Source organism: Corvus kubaryi, unplaced genomic scaffold (genome assembly GCF_017639235.1).
Source record: "Corvus kubaryi isolate FWS band 111438036 unplaced genomic scaffold, C.kubaryi_AGA036_p1.0 split1-65, whole genome shotgun sequence".
Classification (NCBI taxonomy): Eukaryota; Metazoa; Chordata; class Aves; order Passeriformes; family Corvidae; genus Corvus; species Corvus kubaryi.
Genome location: NW_024582080.1, coordinates 8663227 through 8680274, shown reverse-complemented (window position 1 = coordinate 8680274; position 17048 = coordinate 8663227). Strand labels below are relative to the sequence as shown.

Sequence of the window (17048 nt, the reverse complement as noted above, 5' to 3'; positions counted from 1 at the left end):
AGTCAGTGACCTCTGAGGGGGTAAGGCAGAGGGACCATCAGTCTGTAATTATATGGAGGACAAAAGACACAGACAAAATGCTTTGAACTAAACAAATACTTGACTAGAACAAAAACTATTAAAAGGTCCCAATTCTGAGGGCTTCTATGAAAAAAAAGGATTTAAAAAAATTGTTAGTCAAGTCAGCTAAAATCAGATTTAGTTGCTATCAATAATGCAGAATACCTTAGGCCAGGAATACCTTTGTGATGGCTTCATAAGAGGGTCGAGATGACTTCTGCCTGCCTGGAAGTCTGTGCTAGCAACATCACACAAATTCATTAAGTGAATGAAAAATCAAAAGGTAAACTAAAGGCAACATGTTATTTCTTAACAATGCTTTCAATTCCATGAATAAAACGACTCTTCCATCTTCCTATCTGAATTGATCTAAGGTGTCAACAGAGACCTTCATTTTATTTTTGTGTTCTCTTCTTCTCATCCCTCACAAAAGCAAACAGCCCTTAAATCTAGGCAACAAACATCTGGCTTTACACATTCAAATGAGGTGCATCAAAACAAACAGAATAATTCAAAGCTGACCACAAGGTCCTGCTGTCTCATTTGCTCAAGTAATTAAAAAAAGATGAGCTTCACCACCAATTAATCTACTGAGCACTAATTAGCGTTAATGAGGATTTGTAGTATTTGGTATAGCTTGACCCAGAATGTCCTCCTGAGTCCACTAATTGACTGGTGGCAAAAGCAGGGATCACAAAGAGCGGAAGGTTAAAGTGGATGCAGGTGTCTCAAAATTGGATCTTCCTTTAGAAAACACAAGCATAGCCCAGTTTAAAAAAAAATATATAGAAATTCAGAGCCCTTCTTCTCTTACAAGAGCTGAATGCTTGTTTGTGTTTTGTTACGATCTGCTAGAGGAGATCCAGAGCAACAGCACACCAAACAGGCAAATACACTCAGCTGCCACTGGTTTTTAACTCACTGCTATTCTGGATTATGAAGAGTTCAGTCAGATACAGACATATGAAATTATTTGGTTTTTTTCTGCTTTTCCCCTTTCCAGCAGGAAGAACTGAGTGAAGCCTTACCAGGGCTGCTAGAGATGACACAACTAAAGCACACAAGCACATTTCCCAGCTGCTACCCCTGTGGCAAAAACATGCCAAGAACCCATGGCAGAAACTTGGCTCTCCAGTGCAAGACACTCAGTGTCCATGGGTAAGCTTAGAGGACAAGAAAGCTGCAGCTGTTTTCCCTGTCATCTGAACACCTATGAAGCCCTCACTATACTGCCTGCAGGTACAGCATCACTGGTTCTTCTACCCTACAGTGGTGCTGCAGCACACAGCAACAGCTAAATCATTGTACAGCTTGGTTTAAACCAGAAAATCCTCCAAGGCTTAGGCTGAAGTTCTGTCCTTAACTCCACAGCCTCCCTCCTACCCACACGTATTTTCAAAGAAGCAGCAGGTAAACCCTTGTTCAGTCTCTTTGCTTCCACTGCCACATACTCTGCTAAAAGCCTGAGAAACACTGGCTGGCCTGCACTACTCTCCTGTTGGAGGGAACATCTTGCAACATGTTGCCCTCGCACTGGGACAGCAGGAAGGGGAGACAATGAGGGGGGGAGGAAACAGTTTTTTGCAAAATATCCCATGTGGCTAAACACAAGGTAAAAGACTAGGAAGCTTCTGTCCTTGTCATCTTTTCCTGTGTATTAAATTTTGAGGTGAAAAGAGGTTACTCTTCTCCCTCTTTTTAAATTTTAGAATTAAAACATAATAATTGACCTCTTCCATACATTTCAAACAATAACTTACACAAAAGTTTACTGTTTCTTGCTGACATGTTTCTCTCACTGAAAGTCACATCAACATAGAATAAAAAGAGACAGAAGAAAGGTCTGAAGCAGACCTCTCCAGCTTTGATCAATCCTAATCACCAAATCCTTTACAAGCAGGCTGTTGATTTTCATTTCAGTCTCTTGGCTCTCAAACTCCCTTACATGTCTTCTGAAGAAGAATCAGAAGTTCAAGCACAATGGCTTCTCCCCAAGTATGACCTGGCAAAGAGGGCTTGCAGATCCCTCTCTGGCTGCTAGGACATAGCAGGTATTCCTGAGGATTTATTCGCAAGTTCCATCTCTCACCTTTCCTGCAATGTAACACTGCTTAAAGGTTTACAGCATCGATCACAGTTCTGGCAGACAAAGAGCAAGTACCATACACCAGGCAGAGGCTGCGACCACGCCTTTGTAATTGGCCAGAGGAGACCTATTTTTCCTCCTCAGATACTGCCTGCTGGATGAGGGCACTCCCCTAGAACAGCCCCAGGCCTTGGTTTAACCTGTATTCATTTAGTTTAGACTCAAGTGCATTACTTGAGTTAGAATACAGGAATTGTTAGAAGTTACACAGTGGGCAGAGACATAACTAGCATAGGCTCATAGGCTTGGCATAAGGAGAACATTAAAACAACATTATTACAGACCAGGAATTCAAAATAAAAACATGCAAATCATCTCAAATGCAAGTCACACTAAGGCTGAGGGTTCACCAAAACTATGCTCCAACACCCAGAACATCCCAGGGCTTGGAAGAAAGGCCTGACTGGCTGAGAGAGCTCCATCCTCTGGGCTTCAGAGACATCAGAGAGGATTCGCCCTCCTACAGAACAGCAGAAGTAGCAATGAGGGGCTTCTGCTGCCTTCTCTTTTTCGATCCACAATGAGGAGATGTTATTTTTTGTTATCTAGCATTCAATTGCAGGAATGTTTTACTCTGAGGTCAGAGTAAGAGGTCTTTTTAATTTAAAAGGCAAACAGGCATTACTGATAATGAAGCTGCAGTGTAATCAAAGGAAATCTCTGGAGCATTTCACAAGGAAGTGTCTGAGGCATATAAACAGTAAAACAAAAACAAAAAAATCAGCATTTTCTTTGCAGAGTCAGTGTCTACAAACACTGCTCCTTAATCACTCTGGGTCCAGCTGAAATAGACATCCCAAACCATGCTCCTTTTGCATTTTACTGTAAATACTCAGCAAGTCATTAATAAAAACCCAGTACTAGGAGACCAAAGGGTCGCCAGGCACAAACCACAGGGGAATGAAGACAGAAGTGCTGCCTGTGCCACTTGCAGGCTGGAAGGTGCCAGAAGTTACCTGTCAGAGGTGACTCCTACAGCAGACAGCCAGGCTTTAGGGAGTACCAAGTCCTTGCTGAGGGCTCAGCAACAGCCAGCTTTCCAGAGAAGCTGAGCTCTTACGCCCTGCCACGGTGTAGCACTTCCAGGCTTTCTTTAGTGCAACAAACTCCCCTCCAGGTATTTTCCAAAGCACATGTGAAAACCACAGAGTAACCTTCCCTCTTTATAAATCGTATTTGGTATTATCTTGCCAAATATTTACCTTGATAAGCACCAAATGTACCTGGATGTGTGGCGCTGCAAGGCTGACTTGGAGCATACTGAGAGCAGCCAGCTCTCCAGTTCATGAGAACATGGGATATTGAGCTCAGCCCACAGGCAGCTGCAAGTTGTTTATCCTGCCTGGATGTGAAAAGGTTAAGAGATCACCACACACCTTCGGCAGCAGCTCCACGGATGTTTTTGTGGTGACTGATGGCTAAAGCAGCTCCTGCCCTCACCAGTCAGTGGCAGAACCTGACAGTGCTCCCCATACCACCCCACTTCCTTCAGCTCACGCATTGCATGGATCCAAACAGTGGAGATGATCCAGCTGAGCAGCTGGGGCATAGATGGGCCCTTATGACCATGGCTGGTAATGAGTGGTTTGGGAAACTGTTAAGCCAGCCTTGCAGCTACATCAACAGAAACCCATGGATGCATGGCCCTCACCAAAGCCCTGAAGAAACACTGTTGTTACAGCTTGTGGTTTGGCTTGGCAGCATGCTACTTCAGCCGAACAGCAGCTCCCCTTCTGCATCCCAGAGGTCTCCATGAAGGAGCACCTGCAGCCAGCGTGCAGCAGCAGCGCCCAGGGCAGGTGCATACAGGTCCTCCCATGTTGCCACATCACCTCATACCTGTGGCAGAACCACCCTGCAGAAGCTGACGGAGGCCAAGACATGTTGCGAGCTTCAGCCAGCCCCCATTTGCAGCACACAGATCATATACAGAGTTCTGGGGCCAAATTCTCTACTCTAAATCCTCTTCAAGTTGGTCCTTAAAGTCGTATGGCTAAAAGCAGGACAAAGCTTTTCCTTTTCACAACAAGCAAAGATGATTTACATTTTCTTTTTTCATTAACAATGTCTTAAGGCAGAAAAGTCAGATCCTCCTTTGATTCCTAAAATCACTTGGACAATCCATTCCAGCCTTCATTTTTGAGACTGTTATTCCTAAACTTCTTTCAAAGACTACTACCTAGAATGATATTGCGTTTGCGTAGCAAGGTTTTGGTAATGGGAGGCTACAGAGGTGCCTTCTATGAGAAGCTGCCAGAAGCTTCCTCCATGTCCTACAGAGCCAATGACAGCTCCAAGACAGAACAACAGGTTTGATGGTCTGAGGGTGAACCCTCCACAAGAAGACCAAGCACCTTTAACAAACACCATCTAAAAATATCAGCGCTAAACATCACATGCCTCTCTGAAATGCAACAATCCTAAGAAAATAACTGAGATCTCTCTCTGCTTAAAGTACTTTCCATTTCCAAGCCCTGCATACACTAAGCATGTATATGCATGTATATGCATTTCTTTGGGGGGGTGGAGGGCAGACATCACTGTCAGATGTCCTGAAGTCAACTAACTTAAAACTTGAAGCTGCCTAGTTTTGCCCTCAGCCTTCCCAAAACAGGGGAACTGATGCAATTTAAATGTCTGAGAAGCAGAAAAGGCTAAGTGTGGCTTGCTGCTTTTCAGCTATCCTCCTTTTGGTATCAGTACTGTTGACTTCATGTCCCTAAGTGCCTCACTTTGCACTTACTCTACTGGGTGCTTGGTCATATCCTTTACAGATAAGGTGGCAATACAGTTGCAATTATAGCATTCTTTTCCTACTCACTCATTTTTTCAGAAGTAGTCACCTTGGAGGGTGAAGTTTTCCATCCTTGGTCTCTATGTATAGATTTTTTCTGGTTTGGGGTTTTTGTGTGTGGATTTTTTTCCAAACTTACTGGTTTAATAGAAGTTCATTTACATACTTTTACTGAAGTTAAGATTACTTCTGTCTTCAAAAACTCTAAACTCCTTCTATCAGCTTTTTTCTTGCTTTTCTTTACAGAAAAGTAAAGCTAAAGAACAGCTCAGGCAACAAGAAAAACTGATGAACCTTGAAAGTGTAATGAACACAATTTAGAGCACAGCCCAGGACATTTGGTTGAACTGAAAATAAAACCCAAATTGCTTTTCTTTAAGCTTTTAAGTATTTTTTAATTGTCCACTAAATATTTAATACCTAATACAACTTGTGTTTTCTTGTTCATGCTACGCTTAACTTGGCACTTTATTCTTTACTGCAAATCAGAGAGGAGAATGCAGACTGTCCTGCCTCTCTTCTGGGTTAGCCAGCAGAGGAGTCAGGGTCCAGGCAGACTGCTGAAGCCATTAGGCTGGAACAGTTGTTACGGAGCAGTTCTCCTGCTGTGCAGCCTGGAGGGAAGATTTCTTCCTCCCTCCCCTGTGGAGATCCTCAGTGCCCAGCCCAGTAACTCAGGATTAGGCATCAGAGAGATTGGCCCCTTAATCAGTTTTAACTCTCATCTTGTAATGTTCCTTTTTTTTAATCTTTCTTTTCAATTTACAACTTCATTCTGGCCTTTGTTCTGATACTGTACCTCCATCAACTTTGACTTTGATAGCAGATTTGCTCACAGCTCTAAATCCTTCTCCAGGTCACCATGTTTTAACCCTATTTGTGCAATGGATCTCCCTCAAGGTTACATGATAGCTACAACCAGGATGGGAAATAATTAATTGCACTGGAGAAGAGGAATGTCAACTCTAACTGGTTTGCACTAGCAACCAGACACTTGGGTCCCCAGTGCCAGTGGGAACATGGTAACTCCTCCTTCAGCCCTCTGGCCAGGTTCTGGCACCCTCTCTGTCCTCTGCCCCTTCCCAGCTCTGCCCCACAGTCTCCCCAAAGTGGAATCAAACCTAGTAATTTCAAGTGCCTCACACATAGGGGTTAGAAATAAATGGTACATATTAAAATGAGGAAATAATGTGATGATTCCTTACTGATATGGGACAGAAGGGAGAGAGAAAAGGACAACTGTAGAATAAAACAAAATAATGCATTTTCCACCTTCCATACATGAATGTTTACCATATGGAATCAAAGAATTAAAAAAACCCCACTGATATCATTTTATGTGCTTTTTGCTAGTAAAAGGAGTCTAATATCTTTTTACTAGAAAAGCTGCAAGGAAAAATCGTAAATATGCCAGTCACTTTCTTGTGTATGCTGTTGGAGAAATCTTCCCTTTCCTTCCCAGAAATGGTGTGAAGGACATCTGGAAAAATTGATAAAAAGGATGCTGAGACCTCAAAACCCAAAATACACCTCTCCCCTCTTCAACCTCATTTTACGCTCAGCTGCACTGTATGGGCTGGATTCAGATCACAGTCATGCGTATCCTGAGTAAATACATCGAAGTCAACACATTCATGAAACAAGAATTTGGCTCCAAACATCCAGTGCTGTTTAACCAGCTGAAAGCACAAGACTGAGTTTGATTCAAGTAAGATTCATTGTACCTGCTGATGCAAAGGAGCCTTACTGGCACAGTCTCCCTATTCCAGTGGATGTAACTTGGAGTGCATCAATACAGAGTACTTTGAAATACAATGAGCCCAAGCCTCGTTCCTCTTCATCTTAATGAAAAAGCTTGCCTCTTCCTCGGGAACCAGGAGATCAGGTCCTCATCTCATTCATGCATTTCTTAAAAGTTAGGTCTGCTTTACCATTTCTGCTTCTGTCAGTGCAAGGCTGAGCCTCTGCCGCTCAGTTCTGTGCACAGCCACAAGCCTAAGGCAGGTTTCCCATGTTCCCCTCTTGCTCCTCCCCAGGGACCTGTGGAGCAGGGAAATCTCCACGGGTACCCATATCAGCTCACTGATTACCCACCAGGTCACACAGCTATTGAAATGAGATAGGCACCTACCCTCACACACCAAATAGAACCAAGGCTAAGATAGACTATACAACTTGCTCTCAGGGTGAGAGCTGGTCATGCACTTTTCACTGAAGGAAGAGGGTTAGATTTGGTGAGAAGCACTAAAATGAAAGAGAATCTACACCAGCGTGTCTCCTTGTTGAAGGCAGACAATGGAGAGACTCTGGGGAGCTGCTGTTTTAGGTGCACTGAAAAAAGCAGTACTTATTTTATGAAATGGAGATGAAAGAGGCGCCACAGCCATCACCAGTGGGTATCTGAGAGCAGCAAGAGTAAAAGGGCATACTGAAAAGTGCTGTGCAAACACACACTGCAGCTATACCTCACTAGGTCTGTAGTCACTTGCCTTCACCTTTGCTTAAGACAAGACTCAGCCTCTCAGATTTCTGACTCATTGGAAGAAATTCCTCCCAATATTTCAGCAATGTAGGCACTTTTCTGCAACAGCCCAGAGAGGTCCTTCAGCTCCTTGTAAAGCATGAAAATCATGAAAGCCACATTGTTCTTCAGTATCAAATAATCTAATCCTGCCCACCAACCAATTAATAACAGGACAGAAAAACAACTAAAAAGCCACTTTCAAAGGGAGCTCTCTGGCAAGTCCAAGACAGAGAAACCCTCTGAAACAGGAAATCTACTGTCGCAAAGAGGGTGCTGCACAGCTTTGCTCACTCTCCGTTAGTTGGCCAGTGGAGCAATAAAGTGACATGGGTTTCCAAAGTAAAGTTTGCTTTGGTGCCTAATCAGGCTTTACTCCACCTGAACTCCTGCTGACTTCAATGAGAGGGTAGATGGAGTGAAAAGTGAATGAGGACTTGAAGGTTTGGCCCTTTATGAGCCAAGATTTAAGTTGTAAACTTATTTAAAGACACAAAAATCTCTGCAGCTGAACTCAATGCTGCTTTTGAACACAAACCTTGTTTGTTTTCTTTGTGTAAATCTTGCAGGTTAACATGATTAAATCTGCTGGGCAGGTGTCTCCTCATGTCCATGTTTGCTTTGGCACATGAACTGCCCCTCTCACCTCTCCAAATTCATGAAAATTTAGTGTTAAATCCTGCCTTTTGTTGCATGAGAGTGCCAGGGAGCCCCTCTCCCTTCCTAGCCAAGGCATGCTCATGTCATAGCTGGGCTGGAGTCCAGCTCAGCACTGCCGGGTGCCCAGGCTGGGGAGGGAAAGTGCGGGTACTCATCTTCCACAGGCAGGCAAGCAGGGCACGGGATCCATCACAGCCCCTTACAGCACACTCACTCTCCTGGCTTCTCAAGCTATTTCTGGAGTTGCCAGTTTTCCAGCTACGTGTTTCCCCGATGAATTCCCTGCTCCTGGAATTATCTGACTTTGTGATCATCCCAGCTTCTACAAAACGTAAGTTTTTAGCTGTCCAGACGAGACATACCAAGGAGAAAGAGCATGACCCGTTACAGCTCAAGACTATATACACTTGCTATCATCTCCAAGTGTCACTTTAATGCTATTTCAAGGTTTCTGGGACCCAGCTGTAATGGCCAGGGTGCTGACACTCTGCCCTGCACAGACCAAACAGTCCCTCACCTACCACCTCCCTTGCTGTTTGTTCCCAGCCATTGGTCCAGCAAAAATGTGCACCTGCTTTTTTAGATCGATACAAGCAAATTCAATTTTAGAAACTATTCAAAGGGGCTAAGATTTAGAAAGATATAACGAGCACTAGTGAAGACATTTTTTATTAACCCAGAAAAATGTATGAACAGCTGTCAGGGTGAAGATCCTCTAAGACAGGATATGGATATATAGGTATCAAGTGGCACACACAGCTCTCCCAAAACTCCAAGTGCAGCAAGGACCCAGGTGATACCTGCCCACATTTAACAGCAATTCAGCTGAGTCCCAGCAAACAGCTGGCATCCTGTTGTGCAAGTCTAGATGCACTCACTGCTTTCTGGGCTTTGCAAACTGCTTTTTGTTTAGCAGATTAGTTCTGAACATTCAGATCTTGCACCTCATTTTTTGTCTAAGGTCTAGGAAATGATAAAAGCAATTAGCTCCCTAAATCCTTCTCTTATCTGAAATTGGGTGTGAGTTTTTTGTTGTTTGTTTGTGAAAAACACTGAACAAAAACAGTGTCCACTGTGTAGGCCAGGAAAATAGACCCTGATGACAGCCAGCTTATCTTCCACAGCTGCCTGAACAAGCCAACACCTAATGGGCATGTTTTCAGGAACGCTTCCAACCAAGGACTGAGGTGACAGACGGACTCATGCAGTTTTTACACAGCTCTCTACTTTACACTAGAAATGAAGAGTCCCATTACTTTCCCTTCCTGCATAGTGTCACATTGCCAGGAATATCCCAAGAGTCATGGGGCTGAGGGCAGGAGGGGAGAGCAGAGCATGCACCTTAGCACATATTTCCACCAGCTTCAAGGAAATTTTTAAAAAATAAAGAACACGAATCAAAGAGACCAACTGGAAAAAGTTCCCACTCTATTTCTTTCCCACCCTCACCCTTCCCTTTGGACAAGCACACGATTTCTAGCAGGTGTGAAAGAGCCATGAGACAAACAAAAGAGATAAAAGACAGAACAACTCTGAAGAGCAGTCGGGAGGCCACCACACAAGCACAGCATACCAGCTCCTAGCAGGCAGAGGCACTCTACCATTATCTAGTTCACAGATGGACCACCCAGAAAATCTGGGAGCAATTAGGAATGAGAACAAACAAATGCATGGAAAGAAGGGGGGAGGGAAAATGGGAAGGAGGGCCAGAGGGATTCCTTACATCATCTCCATGCAAGCGTTTCGAGAATGAAGGGAAGCTATATGGAGGAGGAACGCAGATGAAAGAGTTTGCAGTGAGAATGCAATAAAGTAAAAGGCTATGAAAACATGGAGTGTATGAATGAATTACAACATGGCCATGAAATTTACAAAAAGTCAGGACAGTGTGTAAACAGAGAAGAAACCCATCAAGTTCTTGGAGACACAGACATGCACATATAAACAGATCAAATGTTGACTGTCTCTCTCTTGCTGTTAATAGCAATTCAACCCACCCTGCAACCCAGGGATGCATCAGGCACAAAGCTGACTCACGCCCCTCTCTGACTGTCAATAACTGGTATTAAATACTGGCAGGAAAACACAAATGCTACAAACCAGCAAAAATACAACCTCACATAATATGCATGGATAGGAACCACAGCAACACCCAAGCGGCTCATCGAGCTCAGACCAGAGCCATGTGCCTGGGAACAATCAGTTTTCTGCTGGTTTGGTTTCCACTTACCTGGCATCTAATCCCACTATCAGTCAGCACCTCACAACACCAGGTTACACCTTTCTTGTTTGGGGAGACTGACCTGATTTTGGTACCAAGCATTTTGGCTTCAACTGATTTCAAAATGACTGCTCAACTTTCTATCTTCAGTCAAGGCCCATTATTTAACTAAATGCCTGATACTAAGCATCTTTGTTGGCTATAATTGTGGCATAGAAGGTTGCCTTTATTGCTGCAAAGTTTGCTTTCTCTTTATAAATCATTTGATGTGCAGTTTGTAACTTTTGCTAGTGAGCACAATTTATAAACTCTGTTTTGCTGGATCCAAAAGTCACAGCAGAAAAATTACATAAAATAAAAACTGAAGATATCAAGTGTTTTGAAGTGATCTTAATCAATAACACTGTGTTTACTTTGTCTCGGCCTCTGAGAAGCAAACTCTGGTCACTAAGGATATCTTGTAAACACATTAAAGTTCACACAAGCATCTTTAAAAGCTTTTCAGTTTACCATAATCTCAGTAAATCATTGCCTGATAATTTTCCCTAAAACCAGTCCTTATTAACACACAAATTCAGCTGAAAAAAATCTACTATCTGCTTGTCTTAGCAGCAGCTAAAATATGGCAATTAGTTTACCTTAGAATAGACATCAAAGGCTCAAAGGATGACCCTGCCCCAGAAGAACAAAATCTTTTAAAAGCCCCATTCCACTCAGTTTGCTAGTTTATAAGGTTTGCTAAAATCCAGTTTAATGATCATGTCGTTTCTTAGCAAGTCATGTGGTGCTATATTGTGTAAGGAACAGAAGAGTTAGTTCTAAAACCTTTTTGAACTTGGGGAGCTTTTCCAACCAGCTGATGCAGAACCACATTCTGAGATGGTAAATGAAACTGTTGGATGCAAAAGCCTCACCATGATTTTCTTTAGCTTCTTTCAGAAGAGACAAAAGTTCCCACACAACGCATACTCTCTCTATACAATGAAAGGTTCAATAATAGCAATATATTCAAGTCCATATGGTGTGGTTATAAGGGAGAGGCACAACGAGAAACTGAGAACCCTGAAGGCAAGAGACCTGAAAGCTGTTGTGAAAAAAGCAAAAGCATAAAAAAAACCCCGTAAGGTGAAACGGAATAAAGTAGTAGGGCACAATGGATTAGCCAGTTCTCCTTTTAGCTACAGTCTTTATATCCCGAGCTGCTGACAGTTCCCTCCCCTGACATGGTTATCTTTTTTTTTAAATTTTTTGGATGACATAACAAAGTGCTTTCAAAACCAGTCTGGCTCGGTGGCCAGGTAATAGCACTACATGTTACCACGCAGGAGACTGAGCAGCAGTTTCCAATAGAGCCTCACAGCAATAATGCAGGAGAAATGAAAAAGGAAGGGCTGGTTTCAGTGGGGGCAACAGACATATATGAAAGGGAACAGCAGTAAATTAATAATACAGGAGAAGAAGCCTTATTAGCCTCTCTAATATCAGAGTTTAATGGTGAATGAGAAATAGGGAGGGGAGAGGAAAAGAAGGGTCTGGTTTAAACATTTAGCATAGACATGCCTCTTTCCATTACTATCACGAAGCATGGCTTTTCCCAGCTCTCTTGTCTTCGTTTCCAACTCCTGAACTTGCTCCAGCAAAGTTTTATGGTAGGTATGCTTTGCCCTGTACCACAAGGGAAAAACACAAACAAAACAAAAAAGCCATGTGAATATTTGTTTTGCTACAAACACCCAATTTTATCTCTCAGGTGAGAGGCACAGGGCCTTCCCTTGAAGGATTTGGGAAATAAAGCACAGTGTATGCATGTTAGTTCAAGTTCACAATACCTGGGAAAAAATACATAAGAAATGAGAAATCAGTACGACTTTAAATGAAACAGAGCTCAGCCACTTCAACACAACACTCAAAACCTAACCAAGCAGCAACGCTATGGGGCTACAGAGACCCGACACCGCTGCCGTGGAACTGCTCAGGACCCGGGCATTTAGATAAAAGAGCTGGGATTCATTGAATATTCATGGCAGTAAAACATGAATCCGTTCTGTCTTTTGAGCTACGCGTGGCACTGCTCTGAAAACCTGAGGAGAGTCTCAGCTAATAATTACCATTCAAGCCCCTTGATTTTCATTTATCAGTCTTACATGACTGGAAAGGCACTTCTCAATGAACTTCCAAACTGACAGTAACAAGACTGGCTATGTCCTACTTTTTCAGCCTGAAGATTCAAAGAGTAATCCATGCACCACGCATGCAATCAAAATTTAGAGTGCAATTTAGAGTCCCCCATGAAGAGACTTGGGCCTTCTCCCCCCCCCCCCCCCCCCCAGGTTCACCTACTGCTCCAGGGGTATTATACCTAAATTACACTGATATAGGGGAGACAATCTAGTCCCCTTTGTCTTGACATGTACAAAGCAAGAATATAAAACGCAGGGATTTTTCTCACATGGGCAGTTTTTGATCAGCTTCCTCTTTTGTGCCACTTAAAGGAGGACAAGTGTCCCATGAGAACATATGGATTTGCATGTGACTGCACAGTAAGCCTGAAAACAAGATGGAGCCAAGTCGGCTGAGACACTACTTGCTTCATAGCATTAAAATAATATTCTTCAGCTCAAAGGTGGCAAAAATTTCTTTACAAGTTTTATAAAAATCCTACATGCAGACATTCAAATCTTTAGCCAATGATATAAAACAATGTAAAACACCCTCTAGCAGAAAAATAATAACTGGTGTGTATGTAATTAAAATATAATGAAGATGCATTTATTTTTAAAAAGTATGGTACTTATTGCTCCTTCCATGGGGAATAAGAAACAAAGACCACAAATCTTTGCTGACACTGTTTATAATGACAGTGTCTTGATATTAATACTAGGATATCCAAGTCCTCTGGTCTTTGTGTTGCTGAATTAGGCCCCAAATATCTAAAAATGAGAAGCTAATATGAAAACTACTTTCAAAACACTTCTGCATTTAAGAGAAAAAAACCCAAAAAAACAACAGAAGATGAAGCACACCAAAATCTGAAGCTAAATATTATAAGGATGTACTTAGAAGGGTATATTATTAAAACAAACCACCAAAGGTGTATGATTTGCAACACCAACATACTGTGTCAAAAGAAATGAGTAGCAAGGATATTTTTAAAATGCATAATGCTTCAGCAATGTGAGATTACCAACAGCTGCACAGAAATTAATTAGCTTCAAGTTGCTATAACTAGTTAGGCTAATGATTAGACTGGTCTCCTCTTTGAGGAAGAGAAAATATAGCTATTAAAATGAGTAAGCTTTGAGGCTATTAATTTTTATAATCTTTTCAGTTGAATTCACTATCACATTCTTTAATTTAAATAAATCCATTGAAAGTTTGACCTTGAAATTTTGACCTTCATCTCTTCCATTTAAAGAGGTCATACTTACTATTGCAAACTTCAAGACTGAGCATGTTTGGAATTTTTCACATCCTTTATAATCACTTTTCCTCACTGACAAGAACACAGAAATGTACAAGTTATTCAATCTCTTCCAAAGCCCCATGTTTATCTTGCTATACACCTTAAGAAATGATTTTCTTTTCCCTTAAGAGTGAATATTGAATCCAAAATTTGACAGAATGGATCTTGATTAACAAGTCCAGTTTGTGCAGCGCAGCACAGCACAAGGAGGCATGACACTGATATGATACAACATGGAAGAAATACTGTTGGCCTGAAGTTGGGGTTAATGAAGTGTTTTGTAAGTAGTATAAAATGATGAAACACATGGGCTCTTCTGGGGCTGGTAGTTGCTATGCATTGAGTCATTTCTTCACTTGGAAGCAAGAGCATCCATGAAACAGTCAGTAACCAAGTATTTATCAATAAATGTAAGAATATAAAAAGGCCTGAACTAACCTATCCAAATGTTCCCTCAAAAACAAATACTAAAATATGGTATTACAATTGCCTCAGAGTCTGAGCCTGCTCCTATCAAAGTCAACTGCAAATATTCCATGGACTGCTGGCAACAGGACTGGATACTTCACGACTTTTTCCCTACAGTATGTTAGAGACTTTCGATGCACAGAAATACAGGTAGGATTCTGAGCTTTTAGGTTAGTACTCTACAACTGGCCCTAGAGGCATAATCAATCCTCAACAAACAACGAGATCTTGTGTTCACTGTTACTGTTCAGCAAAAATTTGATGCACTACATAAAGATAAACTCACCTTTCCCTCACACGCTGGGATATTAAGATCAGGGACTGTAAGAACAGGCAAAAAGCTATCTTTGTATTTTGTGTCACTCTTCCCCTTCAAAGCCAGGGAAGTGCATCACTTCACTGGCCTAGGATACTTAGGGGGTTCAGGAGGCCAGAATCTGCCAGGGAGAAGCATGGCGACATTCATAAATGTTTCTCAAACATGACACTACCTCTACTCTGGCTCATTTTTCTCACTAGCATTTTATGAGTCTTGTATTCCAGGGACTGCGAGTATATACAAAGATGGGAAGAGCTCTTCTTCTCTAACTTACACTGCAGAACTGGCAAGTGCAAATTGCTTCTTCCCCATGATAAAAAAAAAAAGTACATGAAAATTTTGGTAATGATTGGAAGGCTGAGGAAATTTTTCACTGTAAAATAAGCACTGAGACACCAATTAGGAATAAATTCTTGCCCTCTTGCCTGATTTTGCTGGAATACACACTGTGTTTTTATGATTCCCACGTACCGCTGTGAGTCAGCTATTCCAAGACTTCCTAGAGCCAGTGACATATATTCAAGTGACATGTGCCAACTGTGAAGGAGCACTCACCTTATAAAGCTCTGTTCATTGTAGTGGTGGCACAACTAGGATTTTTACAAGGCAAACCAAGGCACTGAATTCAGAGTAGTGGACCAAAGTTAACAATGTATTGCAACCAAGTATTAATAATAAGCTTCCTTCTCTTTAAAAAGAGAGTTTTCCACATTTCCTTGATTCATTTAAAAAGGAAGGAAAAAAAAAAGGAAAAAAGAAAATAAAAAAGCCTGGAGCTACAGGGAACATGGGAGGTAAGTGATGTGTTGACAACTGTAGCCTGTGTAACAAAGGAAACACATTCTTGCTTCCAGCATTAGAAATTTTGATAGTAGATGCAGCACAGCAGTTTATAAACAAAACATTTTTATATGTCTGAAACAGACTTTCCAATCAACCTTTTTGCAGACAAAAACTCTGTATTGTGTTTATGGCTTTCTGGCAGTATTTTGTACTGAAATTCGGCATGTACCTTTTGGGTCATACGGATGTTCTGTCTATGGAACAGACAGGTACATGTGCTTCATATCCAAAAGAAACTGAAAGAGATAAATTCCATGACCATGAGCAGTCAGAGCTGCTGGAATTTTATGGCCAAAACCATATTCTGCTGAATTACAGAGAGCAATGTGGTGTAACCACTGCTGTGGAAATGTGCCAGTTGATTTCCAGAGGCCTTAGGCTCCAGTTTTAAATGGCAAGCCTCTTGGAAAGGAAACAGACCTTTACTCTTTCCATATGGCAGTGCTGATAGCTGTGTCATTTCATTTATCCTAGTTAAAATGTTAATGGTGTTAATTTTTCAGTGATGGCTCAGTTAAAAAAAAGAAGTCCTGGTCAGAGAAGAGATTTTTTGCTTAATGTTGATAGGAGCCTCCTGTTTAAAATCTGCTGGGAAAATATCTAGTCTATCAATCATACATGTTTGTCTTGAGAGCTTCACAGTCTCTATACATTCTCGGTCTGAATGACTGAAAGGATTATGTTACTGAGATTTCTTTAAGAAATATTAAAGAACAGGCTCAGTCAGTAACAGAGTTTGAAATGACTAACAGCTGAGGATGAGCCCGCCATGGTCTGGCCTGTTTTACAATTCATGAGTCATTTTTGTCAAGAATTGATAAGAGCAGAAGACAACTTCAGGACACTCCACTACCATGAAAACATTTAAAAAACTGAAGAGTTTTTTTCAGAGTTTTAACAAGCAGGTTAAGTATCTAAATTTAAACATTTTGGCCTCAGTTTTAGAATCTTAAAGTCATTTGCAATTGCAGAAGTTTAGTTATTGCAACAAAAGACCCTCTGATGTGCTAGACTACTAAATCATAGTTGAAATTTTACATTACAATACCTAGTTTTAATTTGAGCAGTCTAGCATGTGAAGATTAAGCTGAGGAACAATATTTAAGAAGTACTTACTGACTGGTAGATTTGCCTACTACCAGTTTAATTTTACCGTGCTATCAACCCCATATGAAATAAAACCAGATTTTCTGATCTGTGCACATGACTTATCTTTCACGATGGTGTTTGAAATGTGCTGGTGTTTGGGAAATTTTGGGGGTTTTTTATTATTTTCTGCATTTTTCTCTAAAGAAGACTGGCGGACTTGGCAGTGTTAGGTTTTCAGATGGACTCAATGATCTTACAGGTCTTTTCCAACCTAAATGATTGTATGACTCCAAGAAATCTTCCCTGACTGACCAACAGCTCATTCTGGGAGCAGAATGTTGTGTGTTACAATGCTTTCACTGTGAGCCTTTCTGACAAATGACAAGATAACATGTATTTCCTCTTCATTCCAGCCAGGATCAGCCTTTTTGCCCAAGAGTTGGAATGTCTGCAGCCCTCCTTGC

At 41.6% G+C, this 17048-nt stretch overlaps 1 protein-coding gene across 5 annotated transcripts in view; it reads right to left on the bottom strand.

Annotated features, from left to right (window-relative positions):
- The window catches only part of ATP8A2 (ATPase phospholipid transporting 8A2), a 320936-nt gene that overhangs the window by 17144 nt on the left and 286744 nt on the right, over window positions 1–17048 (bottom strand). For all 5 annotated transcript variants that reach the window (XM_042014085.1, XM_042014087.1, XM_042014086.1 and 2 more), the window contains one exon: window positions 11963–12067. In XM_042014085.1, the coding sequence (XP_041870019.1) occupies window positions 11963–12067 (105 nt within the window). The remainder of the gene's footprint in view (window positions 1–11962; window positions 12068–17048) is intronic.